Source organism: Piliocolobus tephrosceles, chromosome 8 (assembly GCF_002776525.5).
Source record: "Piliocolobus tephrosceles isolate RC106 chromosome 8, ASM277652v3, whole genome shotgun sequence".
Taxonomy (NCBI): Eukaryota; Metazoa; Chordata; class Mammalia; order Primates; family Cercopithecidae; genus Piliocolobus; species Piliocolobus tephrosceles.
Window position 1 is genome coordinate 145,970,433 of NC_045441.1, and position 26,224 is coordinate 145,996,656.

Below are 26,224 nucleotides of genomic sequence, written 5' to 3' on the forward strand. Positions count from 1 at the left end.
ACTTTCAAAAATATTTGCACCCTGCTGTCAAATGTAGGCAAAGTCACATGAAGTATCAGGAAATCGCTATTTTAATAGCAAATACTTCCCCAACCCTCTCTTTTCACTAAAACATTTTCTTCAAAATTATTTTCATAAGAAAGATTAACAATTTCAACATTAGCTGCTAATCCCCTTTCATTTAAAACTCTGCTGATAAAATTCTTTGCTTGTCATTCAAATAGTAAGTAATAATTATAGATTTGAGGCTTCCATCTCTGGCTTCATTAATGGTAAATTGCATGGAAGTCTGAAGCATAAGTCAGCTTTGATACATCTCAAAATGCAATTTCCATAGCTTCCCTTGGCTATGTACAATTAATTACACGGTTAATAAGGGAAATATGTTAATGAAAGGAACATTATTCATCAAGACCACCTGCCTTTACCAAATATCTTTTGTGTGTTTCTCTTCTTCTTGTAATTTTGGTCTACAGACAGTTAAAAAAAAAAAAAAAAAAAAACCAGCAACAATTGACAGTGTGATGATTTTAATACCAGACTGCAGCTACTTTGATTAAAACAAGTCTAATGAAAAATTAATTCAATCTTACAATATTTCTACTGATTTCTGCCTTTTAGAAGTTTAAAATATCTACCCATATATTTCTATTGATTTCTGCCTTTAGAAGTTAAAAATATTTACCCATGGTATTTCAAATTCCTGAAATGGCTATTTATCAAACACAAAGTTTACTATTCAGGTATTTTCTTTATACCAGGATCTGCAGTCGTCACCTTTATAGATGAATGGAAAACACTGGAGAACTTTGAAAAACAGTGTGGAAGATGAAGAGATAATGCTCAATCATTCTAAACAGATTAAACACCCCTAATTCTTTTCCCGTCCATTTTAAACCTCTCTGCTTAGCAATAATTAAATCCTCTCATTCCATTTGGATAATCAAAGTTTAACTATAGACAATTAACACAGAAACCAATGCTAACCTTTACAAAAAAGTAAATATCTTCTAAGGCTTTGATGAGGAAGAGAAAAAGGAAGTTGGACAAAACTGCATTTCTGTTTACCTTTCACAACTTATTTGAACAATATGAAAAATGTATTTGCAAATATTTGTTCTACAACATTTTTATTAATATAAATCAATACATGTTCCTTATTCAATGAGAAAAGAATTTGACTTCAGCTTCAAACATATCCCTTTGACATATGAAATATAGTTTAAGCCACGAGTTATTTAAAAATTCTATTAGTGTGCAAAATTCAGTTGAAAACCAACCTTGGATTCCAAACAGATCATAGGAAAAGAGGGTGCAAGAGAAAAAAAAAACAGTTCATAAAAATGCAACCTTTATGTAACCAAGCCCTGAAGAGATCTCCTACCACACTAACACATTCTGGGAGAAAAGCAGAATCTCTAAAGTGAACAGCAGCCCCTGACACTCCAGCTCTGTGGCAAGCAGCCCTGGGTGGGGGCATCAGGGCGGCACAGCAGCCACATCCACGCCGGCCTCCAGCAGCCTGGGGAGTGGCAGTTTCCGTAAGACCCCTTCAAAAGCCGTTTGGTATCACAATTTATATGCTTTGTACGGCGGCAGACCCATTTGCTTCAGTGGTCATGAGTGGTCATGCAGCCACCTCTCCCCACCCCAATGGTCACCTACAAAGTCCATTTGGCCAAAGCGGTATGAGCAGATTCTCTCAGAGACCAGACTCCTTTGCTGGCACCTGACCCAGGAGAAGCAGCCCAGAGGGGACCATTTTTACTCCACTGATGACGACAGTCGTTCTAACAGGGAGACCTTTCGGAAGAAGGATGAGGAGGGGCGGTTGCCAGGCAACGCACAAACAGCTTCTCCTGCTCCAAAGCTGCAGGTCTTTTCTTAGCAGCAGCGTTCTCTATTCTGTGCCAATGATGTACTCATTACGATTTTCTGATGAAGTTTGTAGGAAGAATAAAGAGTTCCAGCAAGAGTTATGAAGGTTACCCAGAACAGTGACGGAGACATGCGTGTTTTCTTCCATAAGCAGAGGAGAAACTCTGAATTCTAGAGCACCTTATTGAAAATATTTGCTGAAGTTCTAAAAGTGTTCACTGAAAGTAGAATGTTTTGATGTTTCAATTCCTAAAACCCACAGGCCATATGCGCACGAACAATAATACAAGAAAAGGGGAACAAAACAACTGACAAGGTGATGGCACCAAAAATACCAGGAAGACTTGCTTGTGTAAGACAAAGTTAATATCCAGCTCTTCACCAACCAAATGTGCTCACAAGGAACGGAGCCTGGAGGGGTCAGTCTACCTCCTCCACCTTCCAGACCTTCCTGTAAGCAGTGAAACTTCTAAAATGTTGGTGAAGGGAAGAGAACATACAGGCTTCCATAGTCAACCATGATTACTAAGTGTTGGTTGGTCACCACTCCTCTTCCAATTGCTTTGAAACACGGAATTTGGAGGAGAAGAGAACAGGGAGTTGATATGTCAAACGGTGTTTTTACTTTTTAGGGTGAAGAGTTAGAGGTGAGACCATCAGAGATATTTTACATCTTTTCCCAGCTCAGTGCCAATCACACGGTGTGGGGACCAAATGACATGCCCGCTGGTATTCCCAGGGTTTGGCGGGTGAGGTGGGAGTGGATGATTGGGGCCACTCTTCTTGCTGGGACTTCTCATCTGTCCCTCCTTGCAGCTGCCTCTGTTGTCATTCAGCCACGTGGGCCACCTGGACTTCCCTAAGGCCACCAGCATTCGCCATTAGGGCCCACTCGCCGCTCACCTGCTGCAGACCTTGGCCCATCAGCACTCTTAGAGGCAGCACCTTCTGGACATGGCAATCCCTTTGACTGCTTCCAGAAAGGTGAGTGTGGAAACCAGGTGGAATGTGATCACTGCCTGCTTGTCTTTGACTCTTCTAGACAGCCATCAGTAGGATGCCTTTTTCTTTCTTTCTCTCTCTCTTTCTTTCTCTTTCTTTCTTTCTTTCTTTATGGAGTCTTGCTCTGTTGCCCAGGCTGGAGTGGAGTGGTGTGATCTCAGCTCACTACAACCTCTGCCTCCTGGGTTCAAGCAATTCTCCTGCCTCAGCCTCCTGAGTACCTGGGATTATAGGTGTGTGCCTCCATGTCTAGCTGTTTTGTATTTCTAGTAGAGATGGGGTTTTGCCATGTTGGCCAGGCTGGTCTCAAACTCCTGACCTCAAGTGATCTGCCTGCCTTGGCCTCCCAAAGTGTTGGGATTGCAGGTGTAAGCCACTGTGCCTGGCTATCTTTCTTTATTAGGCAGAACACACAGTTGGTTCTTGGAGGCAATTGTCAATGTGATATGAGATGAAGAGCAGTGTGGCCTCTGCACTGTTTTCCTTTGTGTAATTTGCACAGCATGTGTGTTTCCAGTGATATGAAGGAGGAAATAACCTGAAGTGTCTTCCTCCATAGATACCTAGAATGCTGGACAAATGGCACAGTCAGCCTTTCACAGAATTCAGGGAAATCCCCAGGAATTCCAGATGGAGAAGAAAGTGAAACGGGGATGGGGGACATGTGGCCTGAAGCCGCTCAAGCCCTGGGTGGAAGGCAGGCAACAGGATTCCCTACATCTAAAATCAGGGTCTCAGACTTGGCTGCCCATGTGGGGCCATCAGGGAAAAACCTGCCCTGCCAGAGCTAGAGAGTTGGACCTGAGCCCCCCACATAACACAGGCCCCTCAACGACCACACCCTTAGTAAATGGGTGGCTCATACCACAGGAAGCTCATCTGTCACCATATGGGCTCAAAATGGGAAGATGCTTGAAACATGGGCCTCATCAAGAATTGAGGCTCAAATTTACAATACATGAGTGATCTGGAAATCCTTAAGGCGAGGAATTGACATGAAGATAGTCGCAGTTTAATGACAGCCTAGCGTGTCTGGCAAAAGCTCTCTTGAGGTTAGTACTCTCAGAACAGGGCCACACAAAACTATAACTAAAGCCCCACCAATGAGGAGCTTATAATCTGGAATTATAGAACCTACCAGACAACAAACTACCATGAGCAAATCATGAGATAAAGAGCCGACTTAGCCCCATGAGACCTTAATAAAAATGTTAGAAACCATCGGATAATGCATTGATCATGATTGAAGGTGTTAAAATGGGAATCAACAATGTAAGAAAAGAACAACCCAGCAAGTCGATCTGAAAAAGAACAAAATAGAACTGAGAGTGAAAACCATACTCTTTAACATTATAACTACAATGGATGGATTACAGGTTAGACACTGCTGAAGAGAAACACTGTATATTGGAAGACAGATCTGAGGAAATTCCCTGGAATGCAGGACAGAAGGATAAAGAGAGAAAATAGGAAAGGGATTTAAGAGACTTGGGAATAAGAAGGTCCAACTTATTTCTATTAGAAGGGAGAATGGAAGAGAGTCAAATATAAATTCTATGTGGTTTATAATTTTTTAGAATTAGCTGGAGACAGGAATTCTCAGATTCAGGAATCACAGTAAGTTTGGAGCAAAAATTAAAAATAAAGTAAGTCCTTACCAAGACAGATCACAAGAAAACTTCAAAACAGTAAAGGTATATCAGGAAGGAGCAGCCCACAAAGGAACCACTATCAGACATAGTGATCAGGAAGGAGCCAGAACTGGCACACAAACGAACCACCATCAGACCAGCAACAGACAGTCTTCTCAAGTGCAGGGGCACCAGAGACAAGAGAACAGGGTTTCAAGGTAATGAAAGAAAAAGAAATAGAACTTGACCTTTGGCTAATCTGTTATGCAAGTGTGAGGATCAAAGACATTTTCAGACAAAGAGAAGGAAACTTTCCCGATAGAAGACTGAAAGAAGGACATCTCTCAGAAAAAAAGGTAATTTTACCCAAAATGAAGAATTGACGAGTAAAAGGAATGGTGATGGGGGGAGGGGGAAACCTCATAAAATGAGAGTCAGTCTGAACAAATGCTGACTATGAAAGCTAGTAAAACAAACGGTTGATTTCAGGATATGAAGACAAGGTACAACTGAAATACTGAGCAATACTGTATGTGTCAGAGGGAGGTAGGCGAGATCTGCATCTCAGGTCCTGGGTTTATTTGCGAGGAGGGCAGAAATGTGAATTCCAGATCTTGTCAAGTCAAGCATGGTTATTAAAAGTATCAGGATAGTTACTAAAGTATAACTGCTGAACTAGCCAACGGGGAGAGAGGGAATAAAGGACACCTATTCATTCTCACAGAAGGCAGGAGAGGATGCTGCAACAAAATACAATACAACTCAGAAAATGCAGGGTATATGGAAGGGAAAGAATGAGATGTACCCAGGTCAAATGGTGAGTGATTGAGAGATTAGCTTTTGTAAAGAAAAACTTACTTTGGCAACATGGTTACAACCATTTTATTTTCCATAACATTTAACTTCTAGCATCCATAATTTTAGAAACATCACTGCAATACTCTGCGGTATGTTAGGAGATTTTCCCATAGTGGGTGTCATTATTTTTTTTTATGGCACTACTGTTGCATGAGTTGTGCAACCAGCCATATTTTGTGGAAGGGGAAGCCAGAGTTCACGGGGTGTAATGCTGGCCCAGATGTCACACTGGGAAGCCAGACTCTGGACATGGCACCATCTTTTCACTGCAGCACCAAATCTTCCTGGCTTTCCAAGATCACTGCCCTCTTGCTCCAGAAGAGAAAACACTAGTGACAAGTCAGGACCCACTCAGTCCCTGGCTCGTGCATTGTAAGTGCTCCCACCTTCTGCAAAAGTACACAACTAAGTGAATAATGTCGACTTTTCGGGTTCAAGAAGCCACAACAATCACATGTAGAGTCAAGCACCACTCCACATGTGGACGCACAAGGCTGCCCAACATCTGGCTCAAGGTGCTCACCCAAGTCCAGGCTGAGCTAACCTTCTGCTCCTTCTACTGTGAACTCCAATCCTGTGAACTACCCCCTGCTTCCTGATGGAGCTGTGCTGTTCCCTCCTCTGCCTGATACAGCTGTCCTCACCCACCAAGACCTCCAGCCACCTCAAGTCTTCCCTGAAGCCCCCACCACCCCCAACCCCCCAGTGAAGGACAGAGACGCCTTCTAGTAAAAGAACGCAGCTTGGCGTGCGGTAATGTCTAGTGTTTCTCCAGCCCTTCACCCCTTTTTGCCCCAAATTGGCTATAAGCCTCTTAGGAGCCAGACTGATGGCCTCCTTCACACCCAGCATCCCCACGGTCCTCTGCCCAGGAGCCGTGCTGAGGACAGGAGGTAAGCAGAGCCCACCCATCACCAGCTCATTTCTGAACTGCTTGTGGAACTACAGCTTAATGGAATTTCAAAAGCTGCATTTTATTAAACTCGTGTTACGTTTACACATTTACACAAACAATCAGATAACTCCACCCAGGCCCTGAAGTGCTGTGATTCAGTTCCTCCGATGCTGTCTATAAACCTGCAGATGCAGGAGTCACTGGACAGGCCAGATGGAGGCGGCCTCTGGTCTCACCTCCTCGCCTCAGGTTTCTCCAGGAAGTTTCCGTGAGTTCACGAGCAGCCTGTGGACGTCTCTGTCCATCACTGGGTGCTCAGAAAACGCTGCACAAATGAGCACTTTCCAAACCTGACTATGCACCAGCTTCAAGCGCTTCCTCTCACAACTGTTAATTTGTGGACCTGTTAACTTTTACCAAATTTAGTGTTTGGTTACCCAGTTTAATTCAACAAGTATGAGTGGGATGCTTGATTCCACTTCTTCTATCGTGCCCTATTTACACACTATAAGAAGGTCTACCAAGCCAAGAAACAGCAAAAAAGCTGCTAAAAAGCAGGGCTCCGGGACAGTGGGTGCTGCTTAGCTAAGTCAATCGCCCTGGCAGCCAAAGGCCAACCTGCATCACAGTGGGTTACCCCTTTCTCCCGCAGACTCTCTGGACCATCACCACCTTCTCGGGAGCCCAAACATCCAATCAAACCAGGTCATAAATATACAGGTAGTCCCCGATTACGATGTGGCCATGGGGGGATAAACCTCTTTTGAATTGAAAATACCATTAAGTAAAAAATGCACTACTGAATGCTATTTTCAACTTATGGTGGGTTTGTTGGGACACAACACACCGTCTGTCCTATTAAAGATGGTAAACTCCTCCTACAGACCCAGCCACTCATCTCACTGGGGCCGGTATGGCAGCAGGGACTGGTCAGATTTGGGTCAGAGAATTTTTCCTTTAAACATCAAATGCTCAAGGCAGAAACAGAACTTTTCCTTTAAACATTAAGCGCTCAAGGCAGAAAAGACAACACACGGATAACTTGGAGAGACGGAAAAATAAAGCACTAGCATGGCTCTAGCATTTTAAGTAGCAAATCAGATTTTTAAAAAATAAAAAGTCAAATCACTCCCCCTCCCACAAAAAAAATAGAGTTCCACACCTTCAGTAAAGGCGGACGATGGCAGGGACACTCTCTGCCTATGTCACAACCCAACTATCCACAGAGCATCGCAAGGGGCACCATGGCGGACGTGTGGGGGCTGCAGGGGATGGCTGTGACGGCTGCTGACCAAGGCGCAGCTGCTGCTGGATGGGGCACACCCATGGCCCGGGCATCCCAGGGAAATCCAGAAACCAGTGGCTGTGACTGCTTCCCGACAGAGCTCCTGTTCCTTGCACAGCTGCTGCTGCCTCCAGCCTCTCTCTGCACCCTTCCAAGGACCCCCTGCCGACACACCCGCATCCACAGTAAAGGAGGTGGGAGCAGGAGGCCAGGCTCCGGCCTGGAAGTGTGGGTTGAACTCTAGAAAGTGGTGGCGTCTAAAGTGGCTCGCCAGCCTCTCCGTCAGGCCTCGAAGGTCTGTCACCAACTCGTGCAGCAGGTGGATGGCAGTGCGGGCTGTGGGGGGCGAGGGCCCAGGGCCCAGACACCGGGTGTCCAGCCTCATTGTGCTCGCCGCATGCTCAGCTCACCAGTGTGGGGAGACTGGAGCTACCCCCGTAGGGCTGTGGATGGAAGACCAGGGGCCTCTCATGTGCTCCAAGCTACCAGAAAATGCTGGTGTGGATCAGTTATTGGTCCCTGTTACGGGCTGAAGCGTCCCCTAGAATCTGTGTGCTGCGTCCCTGACCCCCTCCAGGTTACCCCGCAAAGTAACCTCTTTTGCAGGAGGGGCCTTTACAGAGATAATAGAGTTAAAACGAGGCCACTGGGGTGGGCCCCAGGCCAATCTGAGTGAGGTCCTGAGAAGAGAGAGAAGGATGTGCTCCCACAGGGGAAAGGTTCTGGGAGGACATAGGAAAAAGACATCACCTGCCCTAGCCACGGAGAGAGGCCTCAGGAGGAACCAGCCCTGCCCACGCCTGCATTACAGACTTCTGGCCTCCGAAGCTGTGAGGAAGGCATTGCTGTGATTTCAGCTGCCCGGCCTGAGGGACATTGTCACAGCAGCCCCAGCAGGCCAGGGCAGGTCTCTGGGGGTCCACAGACTCCATGCAGCCAGCATACGTCCCTCCCAGGAGCCCCTGTTCTTGCTTCATCAATTAAAGCAGCACTCTGGCCGGGCTCGGTGGCTGACGCTTGTAATCCCAGCACTTTGGGAGGCCAAGGTGGGCAGATCACCTGAGGTCAGGAGTTTGAGACTAGCCTAACCAACATGGAGAAATCCCATCTCTACTAAAAATACGAAATTAGCCAGGCGTGGTGGTGCATGCCTGTAATCCCAGTACTAGGAAGGCTGAGGCAGGAGAATCACTTGAACCCGGGAGGCAGAGGTTGCAGTGAGCTGAGATCGCACCACTGCACTCCAGCCTGGTCAACAAGAGTGAAAACTCTGTCTCAAAAAAAAAAAAAAAAAAAAAAAAAAGCAGCACTGTCTGCCCTGAGCCACAATCCTGATGCACAATTTCTACCTGTGGGAACCACACGGGCCGGAGCCACCCAGCCGGCTCCTTTCCCACCTGGCCGTGCACATCTGGACGGGACAGGACCTCTCAGAAGGCTTCATCTTTCTTCCTGGTCTTCCTAGACTGTGCCCTAATTAATTGGTATCAGTGCTTCTCTCAGAGGTGACCGTGGTTGTGATGATGGACGTGGAGGAGATGAACAGGAGCGGGAGAGTTTCAGCGCCACGTCCGTTTCAGTAAAGGCACCTGTGACTGGTGCTGCATGGACGTGCCGCACTTGCACCCGGCAGGCTTTGGAGGCTGCTGGCCTTGTAGCCATGAGGACTGTGTCCAAAACCATTCTTGGAAGGAACAATAAACGGCTCCCAAACGTCAGAAGGTGTGCTCAACCCCACGCAAGCCAGAGAAATAGAAGTGAAAACCACTTCGATGCGGCGTTTCCCACTCACCAGTGGCAAAGCTCAAAGGTTCACTGATACCCAAGGCTGGGAGACCTCGGACAGGGGCACCACGTCTATGTCACTAGGGGGACGCCATCTGGGCAAAGATTATGGCAGGGAACGCGGCAATATCTCTCAAAAATAAACAATAAGCATCCGCGATGACTCAGGATCTGACTTCTAAAAACACGTTCCACATGGTCCGTGTAGTCTAAAGTGGCAAACGTTTGAAAATTGCCTACATTGCCCTTACTAGGAGACAATCAATTTCTGTGTGTCCAATAACAGGAGAACACGTGGCTGTTAGGAGGGTGGGGCCGGGCCGTACACACTCACGCAGGGCCGTCTCCTGCGAGCGGCGTCGCTGAGGGGCTGCTGTTTACGCATTGCATGACCGCAGCAGCACCGGCTGGCCCTGGGGAGGGAGCTGGGCCCCAGAGTCCCGATGTGGGTGGGCACCCCTGCCGTGGTTACCTTCCCCACAGTGGTGCCAAGTGGCTGTAATGTCTTCATGAAGCACGTCCTAGACCAAACGCCAGCCTGGGACTCACTTGCTGGGACCCAGTCCCTCCCCTTGGTACAATATGACAAAGAAAACCACGAGTTTAGAGTTTAGATCACTGTAAAGCTGCTTTTGAAAAAGGTGCAAGACTCGAGGGCTGAAATCCGCTCTCAGTTTAGAGATTAGCAGATGAAGACCCTCCTTTCAGGGAAGAGAGTGGAGCCTGTACCCCAAAACCCCAAAGTAGCAGAACCAGGAATCCTGCTGACCACTGACTGAACACCAACTGTTTGCCAGGCACACAGGAGGCGCTGCGTCTGCATGGCCTTGTGATGTGGTTTGGATCCGTGTCCCAGCCAATTGCATGTTGAAATACAGCCACGGGCTGGAGGTGGGGCCTGGTGGGAGGTGGCTGGATCACAGGGCGGTTTCTCGTGGGTGGTTTAGACCATCCCCTTGGCGCTGTCCTCACAATAGGGAGTGAAGTCTCCTGAGATGGTGTTGTTAAAAGTGTGTGCCACTCCCCATCTGTTCTTTTGCTCCTGCACCTGCCATGTGAGTTCTCGGCTCCCCTTTGCCTTCCCCCATGACTGGAAGCTCCCTGAGGCCTCTCCAGAAGCAGAAGCTGCCATGCTTCCGTACAGCCTACAGAACCCTGAGCCAATTCAACCTCTTTTCTTTATGAATTACCCAGCCTCAGGTATTTCTGTATAGCAGTGTGGTAATAGCCTAAGACACCTGTCTAATTAACCCGGGTCTCCTGGTTCCCAGCCCATGTCCTCCCACCCAGGGGAGGCTGGGTCCCAGTGGTACTGGGCCCTGTGAGAGTTCCAGGAGCGTCAAGTGGGAGCTGCGGTTTGGGTGGCTGCATGGACACGGGAGGCTCTAGAACATCCCCTCAAGCAAGTTAGGGTGTGAGGATGGACACTCAGGTCCGCACTGGGCCCAAAGGCCATGGCAGCCACTGGGAGGCTGGACCCATCCAGCGTGCACCGAACTCAGTGGGTTGGACCCATTCACTGTCCACCGAACTCGGTGGGTTGGACCCATTCACCGTGCACCGAACTTGGTGATCAGATCCATCCAGTGTGCACCGAACTCGGTGGATCAGATCCATCCAGCGTGCACCGAACTCGGCGGGTTGGACCCATTCACTGTCCACCGAACTCGGTGGGTTGGACCCATACACCGTGCACTGAACTTGGTAGACACGTAAACGGCTCTCAGAGGAGCTCCCCAGGCCCACAGGAGTGAGGCTGGGAAGTCTCGGGTCTTCAGAGCCGACTACTCTGGCACCTGGCCACTCCTCCTCTCCTGGCTCTGCCTCTCGCCCCAGCTGCCCCATCCCCTGCTGGTTTAATGCAGTCTCTGGTCACGGGGCTCCGTGCCTGGTCCTGTGTGGCATGAAGGCTTCCCAAACCTGCCCACTGGAGAGGGATGCCCCCAGCAGGGGCTCTCCATCACAGCAGGGCACACCCCCAGCCGCCGTGCTGGGAAGGGGGGCTATGTGCCCCTCCATGGGCAGGTCCTGCCTACACCAGGCAGTCCTCAACGGTGAGAAACAGCTTCCCTGAAAAATAGGCTCCTCCAAACGTGAGCCACGAAGCCGGCATCGTCCAGACAGCAGCAACAGCCTGCTCTGCCTGTGAACGCAGGTCCCACAAAACTGGCGAGTTTGCCCTGTGGCCTGGTTTACTCATCAGGCCTCACCAGCACCCAAGCCAGAGTGGGAATGGCCAGCCCAGCTGCACGGCCCCAGAGTGAAATTCTCGGTGGCCCAGTGCCCTTCATCCTAGGAGAGTGGCCATCTGCACCTGTCAACCATGTAGGAATGATGGAACAGAACCTTCCAGAAATACAGAGCACTGGGTCTGAAGGTGGAGGCATTGGGGCCAGGGGAGTGCCTGCCAAGGCCCCTGCACTGGTGGCGTGGGGTGCAGGAGACCCTGGCCCCTTTCTACTGCAGCTGGCGACTCGTAGCCTTGGGCAGGGACACCCAGCATGGTTTCATGAGGCCCTCCTGGTTCAGTGACTTATTGCTAAGAACAAAGAAGCCTGGAACCTGACAGGATCAAACAATGAGAGAGACAGAGATCTCTCAAGGAGCACAGGCAGAGACACGACGGGCCAGGGAAGACTCCAGGCAGGCACTAGGGCCGAGGGTCAGAGGCAGTGAGCCATGAGGGTCTGAGGAGGTCACAGCTTGTGCCGGCATCTGTCCGTCACCAGCACAGACACGCATCACGCTTCCTGCACTGGGAGTTCAGAAACCCTACAGGCAAGTCTGCAGAAGGTGCAGCGCGACCCTGCAGGCTGGCAACACTCCCTTCCTCCTCAGCAAAACCCATGAACTTCCCTGTCTTCTGTGATCACGGGAAATCTTTGGTCACTTCCTGCAAGGCTGTAACTTTTCATTTTTCACGTCTCCATCACTGTGCTCGGTTTCAATGTCGTCATCTGTGAAATGGGCCTATTCACAGCTCCTGTGCCCTCAGTGCCTTAGGACAGTGGTGCTCCTGTTACTAGCACCACACTTTCCAAGGATGAGCGAACTCACAGTCCGTATGCTCATCTTCAACACTCATGAGGATGGAGTTTTAAAAGCACTGACTCAGCACGGCTTTCCCAAATTTACGTTCTTATATTTTGTAAGTCGAATGGAGAAGTGTGAAGCCATCTTTTTTCTTAACATCCCACTCTCCAAAGGATGTTCTCTAGCCTTTAAAGGCGGACACGGTGGCTCCCAGCCCACTCAGGCGTAATTAGTCACATCGGGACGGTGACACTCTTCTCCACCTCCTCACTCAGAGCCAGCCAGGCAGAGATGTCGCCCTTCTGAGAGCAAAGGGATAGGGAAACAGATCTCGAAAACACTCGATGATTCTTTACCTTACAAAGGATGCAACAGGATTTCTTGAGAAGCCACGTCCCTGAAGATGGTTCACATGAAGCCGCCTTGACAACCGTCCTCTGAAGTTGTCTTCATCACATGCTTGCTTTTCAGAGTCCCGAGCCTTGCTCTGAGTGAGCATCTCTGTGTCGCCTTTCGGCCGTTTCCAGAGAAATGTACTGGTTTCTTGATGGAAGTGTTTCCCTCCTGCCTCTCCCCGCTCCGAGCACTCCGTTCACCCGCAGGTGAGCCTCGACTCAGCTTCTTCCAGACAGTCCAAGGCAGGGGCACGGCCCCTCCTCCGGCCTGCACCTTCCCTGTGCCTGGGAGGCCCATTTTCCAGGAACAGGTGATGTTCTGGGCTGGGTTTTCCCTGCAGATAAGGCCCTTTCTCGTTAGTTATCAGAAGAAAACTGTAATTTTTTAAAGGACCTTTCTAAGAAAATGAAGGCAAAGCAACACGAAAACCAGAATCAGAGCCCAGAGACAGGGACTGGGCAGGGCATAGAGAATGCAGAGACCCAAACCCCAGCAAGCAAAGGCCCTGCCGGGCCCAGAGACCCAAACCCCAGCAAGCAAAGGCCCTGCCGGGCTCTGTTCCTTCAGCACAACCCCTTCCTCTGCAGCCCGATGCACCTGTGGCACAGGCCGTGCAAGGTCTCAGGATGGGCGGCATCTCAGACGCTCACCCGCTTTTATCCTCACGGGAACCCCAGGGGAAAGGCACCGCCATCAAGCCTGTCTCACAGGGGAGAAGACAGAGGTTGTAGTCTCTTCTGGGACATGACACCTGCCACAGCAAAGCGTCTCAGCTCTGACGCCTGGTTGACGGAGCCCAGAATCTGTGCTCCATGTCTAGACCCGACCACTTGGTGTCACGGCAGAGCGGGGGACCCAGCGGCTGCCCCGAGGACCTGCCTGCCCCAACCCTTCCCATCAGGCTCTCATGCGGCCCCTTTCCCAGGCGTCCCTGAGACGTGTGCTCTCCTTCTTGTTCCACCTGCTGGGACACCTTGACCAGGTAACTAAGTCCCTCCCTGCAGTCCTGAGACACCAGCCTCTTCCTGGTGACATCCAGTGGCTCCACAGCCCCATGGGTCCCACCATCGGGGCAGGCAGCTGCGGCCTCCTGTCTCCCAGGGAGGCCTTATTCTCTCGCATGAGGGACGCAGCCTGGCCCGTCTCCTTTCTAAGAGCTTTGTGTGCTCACCTCTCTAGAGGGAGTGCTCATTTCTAGAGTTCTGTTACTCCAGGTCTCCAGCGTGGAATCCCAGCCTCTGTGCAGAAAGCAGTAGCATGAGCGCCAGTGGGTGGAGTGTCCCAGGGCAGGAGGGGGCTCTCGGAGCCCGGGGGCCCTTCCTGTGGGGCCACAGCCAGGCCAGCCCTGCCTGAGGGTCTGGGCTCCGGGGCAGCGTGCAGCCTCCACTCTCCCACACGTGTCCTTTGTCATAGACAGGCTCCGGTCTCGGTGCTGAGCCTGCCCCGCAGACGGCGCAGCCAGTCCCTCCCACCTTCTGGGGCTCCTCATGCCCAGCCTGGCCTCCGTCATCAACCGTTGCTGTTTACTTCATTGGGTCATGGGTTCAGACGCCACGTTTTGTCCAACATGCCCCGGGAGCGGCTGCACATCAGGAACAGCCGGTCCTCGGATTCGCCGGGACTCTGTGTGGCTTATCTGACCGTCCTGCCATCCTCAGGGGAGGGGCGGTGGGGTCACTGTGTTGGTGTCTGACGGAAACGAGTCTTTGCGCACAGAGGGCTGGGCTGCTGGATCACCACAGAACTGGCTGCCTTGTAGCTGTGATGAGTCGGAAGTCGGCGACTCTGGTGCGTTCCTGTGGCACCAGCCTGCGTGTGCTTTCTACAGCTTGCATGTGCCAGGGGGGTGGTGGCCACTGCCCCTGAGATTGGCTGTAGTTTCCGAGCCACCCATGTGAGTCCTGGGAAGAGGTCTACCTGGGGCTCACCTGTGGTGCAAGTCAAGTCGGTGCCTCGCTGCTCCTGTACCAGGGACATGCCCGCCAGGAGACCCCATGTAGCTGAGAGGGCGAGGGATGCACTTGTAACGTTAGCTCAGAGGAAGGAAAACCAGAACTGCTGGGTGAGAGGAGACGCCAGAGTCCAAGGCCCATGCCTGGCTCACTTGGTTGCTGGACTTCACATGATGCCCGCCACTCCCCACACCCACCCCGACTCCGCACGATGCCCGCCGCCCCCCCCACCCCCCCCGACTCCGCACGATGCCCGCCGCTCCCCACACCCACCCCGACTCCCACTAGCACCTGCTGGCATTGTGGAGTCAGGGAAATATCTCGGTAACATTCACTTTCAAAACATCTTCCTCACTGGTTGATGAGGAAGATCCAGTTTCCCTGAGTTTACAGTCTGTGCGCACAGAGTCTAAGTCAGCCGGACTCATACTTGGCCTGAGTGTGTTTCTCGTTTCGGCCCTGCAGCTGTGGGCCGCGGTGAGGCGCGTTGACAAACAGGCCCATGTCACGGTCTGTGGCCCTCGATGACCCCCCAACAGGGTGCCTGGAGTCAGGCTTGGCAGGGTTTCCGCCAGGTGGAGGCTGAGGGTCCTTGCGGTTTAGGCATTCCAGCGGAAATGAACCCTCATGTTTGCTTTCAGATCTGCCATGACATATGTGAATGCCAAACACAATTCTCTGGGAAATACAGTATTTTCAGGTACCAATCAGGCTTGAGATATCATCAAATTGTTACTCAAGCACCTTGAAATGTGGAAATATGAGAACACAATGGGAGCTCGCCAAGCGGCTCTCCTCTTGGCTAACCTGTCAGATGAATGTCTTTGGCTGATGTGTTTGACCCCAATACCAAACCTTATCACAAATAGGAACTCCCGGTCTCTGCTCCTTTTCTAAAAGGGACAAATGTCAAAACTGCCTCAGAAAAGTCAGATCTAAAGTAACAAAACCACAATCCACCAAGGGAGGAAGTTCCGCCAAAGTTGATGACAGGGTTGCTGAGTGAACTCCACGAGCCACAAGCTGTCTGCTCAGGGTGTGAACGCATCGGGTTTGCTCTCCGTCCCCACCAAGCCTGCAGGGAGAACACTTCCGGCGGGTGGTCTGGCTTCGTGGGCTCACCCCAGGGAGTGATGGGAAAGGATGTGCCCTGCTCAGCTCACTGACCGGGAAAGCCAGGCTTCCTGACTGTTGCTTCACCTCATTTTAAGTTATCCGGGGAGAAGTCTGCTGCGTTCCTCAGTTTCCCCAAACTTCTGGTCCATGTGGGTCTAGAACTCAGTGTTTCCCACCCGCCGTCAGAGCTGTCTGTCCCTGGAGTGTCAGCTGGGCCGGGAGGCCTCCAGCCTTGATCTCCAAGCTCTGCAATGAGGCTTTTTAGTGAAAACATGGTTTTCTGACTTTTTGTGGTCCAGATCCACCAGTCTATACTATTACTAACTCATTAGGCAAAAATAGATTTTTAAAAAGTAAGCTTTTAACATCAACTTACACGGTCCATCCTGAGACCTGGGAACTTAACGATATGGTGAAGAATATTTCCCCGACCAGTAAGTGCAGTCGCTGCTTCGGTCAAGCATCGAAACAGGCTCTGCCCTTTTACCCCAGAGACGCCGTCTCCAGTGTGGGAAACAGCACAGCCAGGCACGGTCACCCACCGGGATGACACCTGCAGCCCGGAGACCCAGGAGGCAGCCAGCAGGATGTGCTAAGCTATCGACAGCTCTCCTACTAACACCTGGACATTTGTTATGTATGGAGTGGCAATGCACGGCCACTCCACATGTGATCACTCCAGCGAGGACCCTGGAAAAGGCCGCTGAAGCCGCATCACCGTGACCTTCTATGCTGGCGCCACCAGGAAGGCTCCTGCGAAGAGCTGAGCACCCAGCCCGCACCTCCTCCCGCCTCGCTGTCATAGCAGTGACATTTATTTACCCAAACGATGCTTGCTGGCCTTGAGTGCCAAGGAGACAGCCACTGCTTCCGAGTCAGAGACCCAAAACGGCAGCGCACATGGTAGGCGCTAACAGGCGTGTATTCCACTGAAAACTAAATAGTAGGCGCTCACTCTTACACACCAGGGAGAGTGCGTGGGGGCTGCACGTTCCAGGCAGAAGCATAGCAAAGGTCTCAGAAAGTAAATACTCTTGTTTATCTAAATTAAGAAGACTCCCTGCAGACAGTGCCCTGCCTGCCTGTCAGCCTCTGCAGCGGGCAGGGTGCAGCCATGATGGCCCCGTCCCCGAGGGTCAGCGGGCACAGACGCTGGGTGTTGCAGGGGCCGAGGAAGGAGGGCCCTGGTGCTGGTGCAGCAGGGAGCACAAAGGCGGGGCTTACCAGGATCATGTGGCCAGTGGAGATGTCCATGTTGGACTGCACGGGCTCCTCGGACCAGGATGAGGTGCTGCTGCGTGCAGAGGGGCTGGGCATCGGCCCGTCGCTGAACTGGGACGAGACGCTGCTGATGCGGGACGTGTGCGGGCCCTCGGGTCGGTCTGGTGGCCGCGTGGCCATACGCTGGCGGCACAGCTCCTGCAGGACGGGGGAGGCACAGCAGGGGGTTAGTGGCACTGGGGACACCCAGCAGGATGAGGGCACGGCACCCACATGGCACCAACCCCTTCTCGTGCTAAGATCCAAGGTTCAGGCAAGCAAGAGTTTACCCCCAGGCGGGGCAGTGCAACTGGTCAACGCACTCCAAAGGACGCTCCCAGCACAGCGCCCCGAGAAGGCTTCAGGCTTGTGCAGGAGAGGAGATACAGGCCTTGCTCTCAAAATCTGAGAATACAAACACGTATCACAAACACACATACACACACACATACACACATCACACACACCAGACACATCAGACACATGCATCACATACACGCACATACACCACATACACACCCCACATCAGACACACATGCCACACACAGACCACACACATCACAGACACATACACATACACCACACACACCACACCACAAACACACACTCCTATAGATTCAAGAAAGCATGCACTGGATCCTCCTCTATCATCAATATGGAATATTCTGGAATAAAGCCACGGTAGCCTTCGTTGGGTGGCTTCTCATTCATTAGAATATAAGCCACAGGGGAGGCCAGGGGGGTTTTGCACTGGGACTGAGATACAGAAACTGGTACCACAATCGAACTGTTTGCAGGAAAAAAAACCTCATTCTGATGTTACTTTCTCTCTCCAGAGCAATGTCCAAGAGCCCAGGCAAGAGAAGGCAAACGGAGCCACACAGGAGACGGAAGGCATGGGGGAGCGAGAGAGGCCCATGCTGCTGTGTAGACACCAAAGCAGAAGTGCCCGGATTTAAAGGAACTCTCAACAGTACACCCCAAGACAGCTTCCGTGGGATCACTGCAGAGTCTTCGACCCTCCTTCCCCAGGCAATGCTCAGCCACACACGCGTTGGGCACCCGGAGCACCTGCCCGGCCGTGCGGGACCTGCCTGCAGCCAGGACACGGCCACACAGCCTCAGGTGCTCAGGACACCAGGACCCTGCTGCTGCCGCTCACCTTCGGGGTGCAGCCTGCGTGCCCCCGACGTCTGACCAACAATCTCGTTTTGAAATTGTTCTAACCACTGTGTTAGGATATCCCATCCTTTTGCCTGGTGAAAATATACCTGTACCCTGAGTCTGCAAAACGAAATGATACCCAGAAAAAGTTTGTAAGAGAACTGGAGCTCAACAGAAGAGGCGAAAATGCATTCATGGGAAAAAGAAAGGCTCCAGGGAGCCTTGTGGGCTGCTGCTGCCTTGGTTTCATTTTGGTGGCTTCCGGGGGAGGCCGAGCCACCCACTCGCTCCCCCCAGCGGTGTGCGTCAAAGGCCTTGCACTCCCCAGGGCAACCGCCAAAGCTCAGGAAACACTCCACGTGTCCATCCTCCTTTCACCCCGGGCTGCCGACTTCCTTGGCTTTAAAGATGTCCGCCAAGCCCGCCGACACCACACCATCAAGAAAACATTTCCCTCCGCCTGGCTCTCTGGGATGAGCAATTCATGTTCCCGGGCTCTCTGCTTCGGGCTCGTAGCAAGATACAGGTGCTGTGGGAAGGGGCCCTGTGGCCCCCACTCTCCACGAACCTGCAGCCCCTGTAAGAGCAGCTGGGGACAGGGAGACTGACCATGGGGACAGGAAGGATGACTGTGGGGACGGGGAGGACGACCGCGGGGACGGCGGGGGGGGGGGGGGGGCGGGGGGACGGGGGGGGGGGGGCTGCAGGAATGGGGGGGATGACCGCGGGGACCCGGGCAGAGATGCACAGGGTAAGGTGGACTTTACCAAGGGCCTCTGGTGAGGGTCAGGGATCTCTAGCAAAAGGGAGAGTTCCAGTTCCTTCTTTCCCATACATCTTCAAGTACTTGTTAGTTTATAGACCTTTTTAAAATAGTGAGTGTGTTTAAAAAAATCCACCCAAGTTTTCTCAGAATCTCAAAAATAAGCAAACAAACGCAAAACCACAAAGGGTATTTATTTATTTATTTATTCATTTTTTATTTTTATTGTTTTTGATACGGAGCCTCACTCTGTCTCCCAGGCTGGAGTGGAGGGGCACGATCTCAGCTCACTGCAACTTCCACCTTCTGGGTTCAAGTGATTCTTCTGCCTCACCCTCTTGATTAGCTGGGATAACAGGTGCCTGCCACCACGCCCAGCTAATTTTTATATTTTTAGTAGAGATGGGGTTTCACCATATTGGCCAGGCTGGTCTCAAACTCCTGACTGAGGTGATCTGCCCGACAAGGGATAATTTTAATAAGGTAGATGATACCAGTAACCAACCCGAGTACACATCTCATGTATGTCTCAATTGTGCACATGAAGTTTGCTTGACGTGGGGGAAAAGCACACTGAAAAATGTTTCTGAAGTAACTTCTATGTCTTCACACAATTTCTCCAGAAAAATAACATCCAACCAAAGCATGAGAACAGCTGTGGCTCAGGAAACCCAGAGCGTCCAAGAATGTGACCCTCTGGGGAAGAGGATTTGAAACGCCGGAGATTTACTCACATAAAAATAAAAAAATCAAGCTAGTTCCATGCCCATCCTGTGACTTGCCACCCATGGGTGAGCTACAGTGAGGTCTGAGCTCTGTTCTTTCCTGAGCGCATGGAGGGCGAAGCCACCAAGAGGCCCCACAGTCCAGGACTGGGGTCCCTGCTCCACCACAAACTTCCGTTTTTATTTTATTTCTTTTTCTCCCCAAGTCAACAATAGCAAAACAACCACAAGCTTTTCACGTGTCCTTGGGAAAACCTCTTACGGTCTCTAAACCTATTTTTTTCACTTTATAAATAGAGGTAATCCTATAGTTACTGCGAAGATTAAAACGGTTTCCTGTACAGTCAGTGCTCAGCATGGAGGCGGCTACAGAGAAAGCCTCAAGCAGTAGTGAGGAAGAGAGAAGTATTAGTGAATAAAAGTTAAGGCCATTGTCTCAGCCAGAGCCAAACTCTTGACGGCTTGGCAAGTGTAAAGATATTTCTGAAGAAGTTACAGAATTTATTTATTTATTTATTTTTCAGACAGTCTGGCTCTATCGCCCAGGCTGGAGTGCAGTGGTGTAATCTCAGCTCACTGCAACCTCCGCCTTGCAGGTTCAAGCGATTCTGCTGCCTCAGCCTCCTGAGTAGCTGGAATTACAGGCGTGCACCACCACACCCGGCTAAGTTTTGTATTTTTAGTAGAGACAGGGTTTCACCACATTGGCCAGGCTGGTCTTGAACTCCTGACCTCAGGTGATCCACCCGCCTTGGCCTCGCAAAGTGCTGGGATTACAGGCGTGAACCACCGAGCCAGGCCACAGTTGCAGAATTTAAAGCTGGACAAGCTGACATCGCCTCCTCCGGGGGGTAGCTCAGTGCCGGGTGGCTCAGTGCTGGTGCACAGTGAGGGAGACCCAGGACTCGGTGCCGCTCAGTGGGGATCTGCGGCTCTCATCAGCGGTCTCACATCACTGTGCAGCGCAAGGTCTTCTTGAAGGTCTTAATTTTTTCAAAAGAGGGAAACTGATAAAGATCCAAGAAAAACGTCCCTGGCAGAGAGGAAGCCCCTGAAAGCTTGGCCCAGAAGGTTGGAGACACGTGGCAGCAGCTCTTCGCCTGTGCAGGAGGAGACGCTGTCGCGGGAGAAGGGCGTCCCCACAGCAAAGCAACGCGTGGCCGGGGACGCTGCCCTTGGACGAAGGCCCTCTCCCTGCCGGCTTCTCCTACGAATGGGAGTGGGTGCTCTCACCAGGTGCTGCTCCGCTCTGAACCGACCGCTACCAAGTTTCTATGCAGTAAGTGGGTCAGGCAAACATCTGAGCAGTGATAAGGCCGGGAATGGCCTGTAGGGAGGAACGGGGTGGTGGGGAAGCCAGGTCCTGGGTGGAGGAGGTTGCTGGGGCTGAAGCCCCCTCATGCTGCCCCTGAGCCTGGGGGCAGGTGAGAGACACGTCCTACTTCCATGGACACTACGATGGGCAGGACACGGCTCCCCGGAAGCACCAGCCATGTTTCCCTCAAATCACCAGTGCAGGTTTTTCTGAAGGCTCCGGGGGGACCCGCCACTTAGAAGAGTCTCTGCACCTCCACAAAGCTGTCCCAAGACACAGGCAAGTGGGCCACCATGGCGTCACGATGGACGCCTCCTAGAAACCAGGACTCAGAAAACATGTACGTCTTCAGAGGAACAGGATGAGAACTGCAAACACACACCTAACTTTGGTTCTTTTCCTTGACGTCCAGGGCAATCACTGATTCATCCATCATAGCGCCTGCAGTCAGAGGGCCTGATTTTGAATCTGGGCTTCGGGTCTTACTGACTGTGTGACCTTGGGGAAACCCTAAGGGGAAACCCTAATCGCTGTGTCCCTCAGTTTCCCCATCTGTGAAGTGGTGATAACGGTATCGACTTCACCGTTGGGAGGATTAAATAAGAACACATGCTTAGATTGAGGCTTTGGGCCTGTGCCTGGCACACACCAGGTGATTATTTGCTGTTCCTACTACGATGATTATTAGTTTATTTAAAATCGGGTTTGCTACGGTCCCTTGCCGAGTCAGCACTGCACAGGGTGCCAGGAATACCTGGCTGAGCCAGGCTGGGTCAGACTCGCCGGGCCCTGACCCCGAGCACCCCCAGGCCACCCGGAGCTGGGCACGAGTGACCACAAGAAGCGACGGAAATGACGGCGACAGCACGTGTTGGGTGTTCGTGGGAAGGCGTGCTGTGGCGCAAGGAGGGGGGGACTCTCCCTGAACTCGAGGTCAAAGAAGGCTTCAGGCAGGAGAGGCTCAGGCCCCAAGTCTAGGCCGCAGTGGCACTTGCAGAGACAGGGAGAGGAGAGCAGGCACCGGGCCTGGAGGTGCGGAAGAGCTTCCACGGGGCGAGCAAGGAGGAGGAGGAGGAGAGAAGGGGCCGCCACTCCCTACGGCCTCCTGGGTGGGCAGTGCTGCTGGCAGAGGGCTCTGTATCTGCACCGCGACCGCTCTCAGAATGCACTTTTCCACGGCAAGCCTCCGTTTTGGACATGGGATGTACCCGATGTCTACAAGCTGGAAGTAACACCATCAACCGTGTGCTTCTTGTGCATGCAGGGTCTGAAGGGAAGGCATTGCATCCACCGTCCACCTGACCTTACGGCTCAGCCACATCTAAGCAGCACGGTTCAGTCAGAAGTTCACACCTCATTCAATCCAGCTGTTGCTAAGTCAGTGTGGCTGTCGTGGGGCTGACTGGAGGGTGTGCTGCCTCACGCTACATCTCAGGACATCCACAAAGCATTGCTTTTGCCACATTCTGCTTGGCTGCAAGGCCACTTTCTGGAGCCCGAACTCCACCACCGACCACAGCCCAGGCTGGGAGGAAGTTACCTGGGCAGCGGCGATTCCCTACAGGTATGGCACGGGTGGTAGGGGGCGAGCAACGCATCAGCCCCGCGAGGAGGTCACCGAACAAGGGCTGTACACGTGGAAACCAGGATGACATCAAGCTGACAAGTTAACCCCCAGAGTCCCAGCGGCACTGGCTGTGGGTTGTCCTGCACGTGCCCCCCAGAAGACGTGGCTGCAGGCCCAACTCCTGGTGTCTCCCTTGGCAATAAACACAAGAAAGCCACATCTGTCTACTGGAGACAGAAACAGAAATTCCTCACAAGTGAGCTGGAAATGCGCCAGTCCGCTGCCCTCACGGGAAACGGGGTCGGGCCAGCCCCCGCCAAGGATGGGGGCTGGGGCGTTTGGCTGCCGCCTCTCCCACTCACTGTGGCCTGCTCCTGCCAGTGTCCCTTCCCCTTGCTGTGCGGACCCTTTCCGGGCTACCTGCCAGAGCTCCTCACAGCGGGGACCGGCCCCTCCCTCTCCACCCTTTCCTGGACACTCTTGGGAATCTCCAGATGTGGGGGAAGCCGGGAAGGAGCCTGGATTCTGCCTCGTGGCTTGCTGGGGAAAGCTCTGAGGGGCATCCCATGTGGTCTCATTCACTGGTCCTTTAGGCTGATTATAGTTTCCAAATTTATAATGGAAATTCTACAGTCTGTCCATTCTCGGTCCTTTACCTTAAAATTTAAAAATTTTGTAAGGAAAAACACACTTCTTACTAGAATGGAATAAAAAATGTAGAATGCTGCTTGACTTAGTAATGGTCCAGCCAGGGCCAAGGAGACAAACCTCACGGCATTTGAAATCACTCTAGGTAATAATTCGGGACATTTCCACCCTGCATGAGGTGACTAACCCTCCAAGCAAGCCTGCCAGCGCGGGCTCACTGAAGATAGCACTGCGAGCTGTTTTTCCCCTCCCAAGACTAGAAAGTGACTGGCCACAGCGGCGGAGGGGGTCACACCTCACTCTTCATTGAAAGGTAGCACCTGAAAATGCGGTCACGTCCACGGTGCTCCATGGAAGCGTGAGCTTGCTGACCACTGAGGCGATGGCCGACGGGGCGGCATGGCACACACACTTCTTTCAAACCTCAGTTGAAGTTTACAGCATCAGCTGCCATCACACCAGAACTGCCATCAGACAAGAGCAGCCACGGCCTATGTTGCCTGCGTTCATTATCAGACTTCTGGGGGGGCTGAGGCACAGAGCGGGGACTCCTGTCAGCCGGCGACAGAAATGGCCATCGCCACTGCAAACACTCTAAGTGCAGTGAGTTTAAAATACAGAGCTGTAGTCGGGCGCGGTGGCTCACGCCTATAACCCCAGCACTTTGGGAAGCCGAGGTGGGAGGATCCCTTGAGCCTAGGAGCTTGAGTCCAGCCTGGGCAACATAGTGAGGCCCCATCTCTAAAAATAAAAATTAGCTAGGTGTGGTGGCATGCACCTGTACTCCCAGCTACTTGACAGGCTGAGGTGGGAGGATCCCTTGAGCTCAGGAGGGTGAGGCTGCTGTGAGCTACAATCGCACCAACGCACTCCAACTCTGGTGACAGAGCAAGACCCTGTTCCCCAAAGCCCCCCAAAATACAGAGCTATGGTCTCAAGAGCATTTTATTTGAGCAAAAGGTAATTTATAAAAAGCAAAATCAACAACACGAGCCTCCTCTGAGAGACTGCTGGAGGCCAGCCCCATCATGTTTTGAAATTTCCCTGATTCATAATCCTCAGTGAACGCAAAGGGTGCATCCTCACCCAGAACAAAACTCTCCTGGTCAGACAGTGAACACCCCAGAGCGAGGCCTGCAGGCCACACGCGTCTGCTGAAGGAGTTAACTGGCAGTGGTGCCACACAGGAAGCCCGAGACCTGCCCCTCCACAGCGCCCACTTGCAGGGGTCCAAGGTCCTCCCCCACACAACCCGGCCTGGGGGCACTGACACGTTTTTGGCAAACAGATCTTGGCGGGACAGAAGGTCCAATCCTTCCAGCCACTTCATTCAAAGAAAAATCTTCTATTTAAGATCCAGACTCAGCCTGACAATCGTGAAGACGGCTCTGTTTATGATCTGGGACGACGCGCCTTCAGCCACAGCGGCCCAGTGTGTGCAGCTTGGCGACCTTGAGTTTGTAAAGACGAGTAAGACCTTGTGGCATTCGCATGACTCAATAACCAACAGGTAATTAATTATGAACAAAGAAGAAAGTTTGATGTAACCACCTAACTCTTGATTGTAGATTTAGCCATGAGGTCGGCGGCACCTGTGAATTCCCTCCCTGCTCTGTGACGAGCTGGGCAGAGGCTCCATCCCACTGAGGGCTGGGCGTGGGCCTACCTGACCCTGAAGGCACCCATGGGGCCACTCCCACCAGGGTGTGGATGAAGCCTGTTTTCTTTTCTCAATTCATACTCTTTAGCAGCAAAGAAACAACAATGTATACGGGAACTAAAAAAAGAAGGATTATAAATCATGCTACTATAAAGACACATGCACACGTATGTTTATTGTGGCACTATTCACAATAGTAAAGACTTGGAACCAACCCAAATGTCCATCAATGATAGACTGGATTAAGACAATGTGGCACATATACACCATGGAATACTATGCAGCCATAAAAAAGGATGAGTTCATGTCCTTTGTAGGGACACGGATGAAGCTGGAAACCATGATTCTCAGCAAACTAACACAAGGACAAAAACCAAACACTGCATGTTCTCACTCACAGGTGGGAATTGAACAATGAGAACACTTGGACACAGGGTGGGGACCACCACACACCAGGGCATGTCAGGGGCTGGGGGGCTGGGAGAAGGATAGCCTTAGGAGAAATACCTAATGTAAATGATGAGTTAATGGGTGCAGCAAACCAACATGGCACATGTATACTTATGTAACAAACCTGCACTTGTGCAATGTACCCTAGAACTTAAAGTATAATAAAATAAAAGGAAAAAAATAAATTTCTAGGGAGCAAAGGGGAAGTCATTTATTTTTGTGCCATGCTGCTTTGCATTTTTAGAACGTCTGTCCCTGGAGATGGAGCTCACATCTTTCCGGAAAGCTCTGTAGTCTCAGTATAGCTGCTCTGTAGCTTTTTAGCTGTCTGGCCCCTCTTAGGTGTTGAGAAACTTATTAAGAAAATTATTAAGGATAGCATGTCAAGTTTCCAGTGAGAAGGATGCATTTGCAATAATGGAAAAAGGGCACGGTTTTGCAGGTCATCTCCATAGTAAAATATCAATGATTATAGTGTGCCTCTATTTTTGAGAAGAAAGGATTCCAGAGCCATTAGTGTGTTAGAAAAAAAAATCCCATAGTAGAAATGACATCCATCATTGGTAAAGAAAGCAAGCCAAGACAGAGCTGAGAACCAGGACTCTGGGTCCACGTCACTCGTGGCTGTGTGCCACTGGACAGGTTACTGAAAGCTGCACGTGTGTTTTTAATCTGTGAAATGAGGATGAAGGCAGAGCAGCTCCACAGAGTTGCTGGGAGGACTCTGAGGGTGGATGTGTGTGGAGCACAGAGTACGAGCCTGGCTTGCACACTCGGCCCGTGTGGCACTGATTTCAGGTGTGTGTGATAAGTACGAGCCCGGCTTGCACACTTGGCCCAT

At 51.5% G+C, this 26,224-nt stretch overlaps 1 protein-coding gene across 2 annotated transcripts in view; it reads right to left on the minus strand.

Annotated features, from left to right (window-relative positions):
* Positions 1-26,224, minus strand: part of PTPRN2 (protein tyrosine phosphatase receptor type N2) — a 984,778-nt gene that overhangs the window by 97,423 nt on the left and 861,131 nt on the right. For both annotated transcript variants that reach the window (XM_023225377.1, XM_023225378.1), the window contains one exon: positions 17,056-17,250. In XM_023225377.1, coding sequence (XP_023081145.1) covers positions 17,056-17,250 — 195 coding nt within the window. The remainder of the gene's footprint in view (positions 1-17,055; positions 17,251-26,224) is intronic.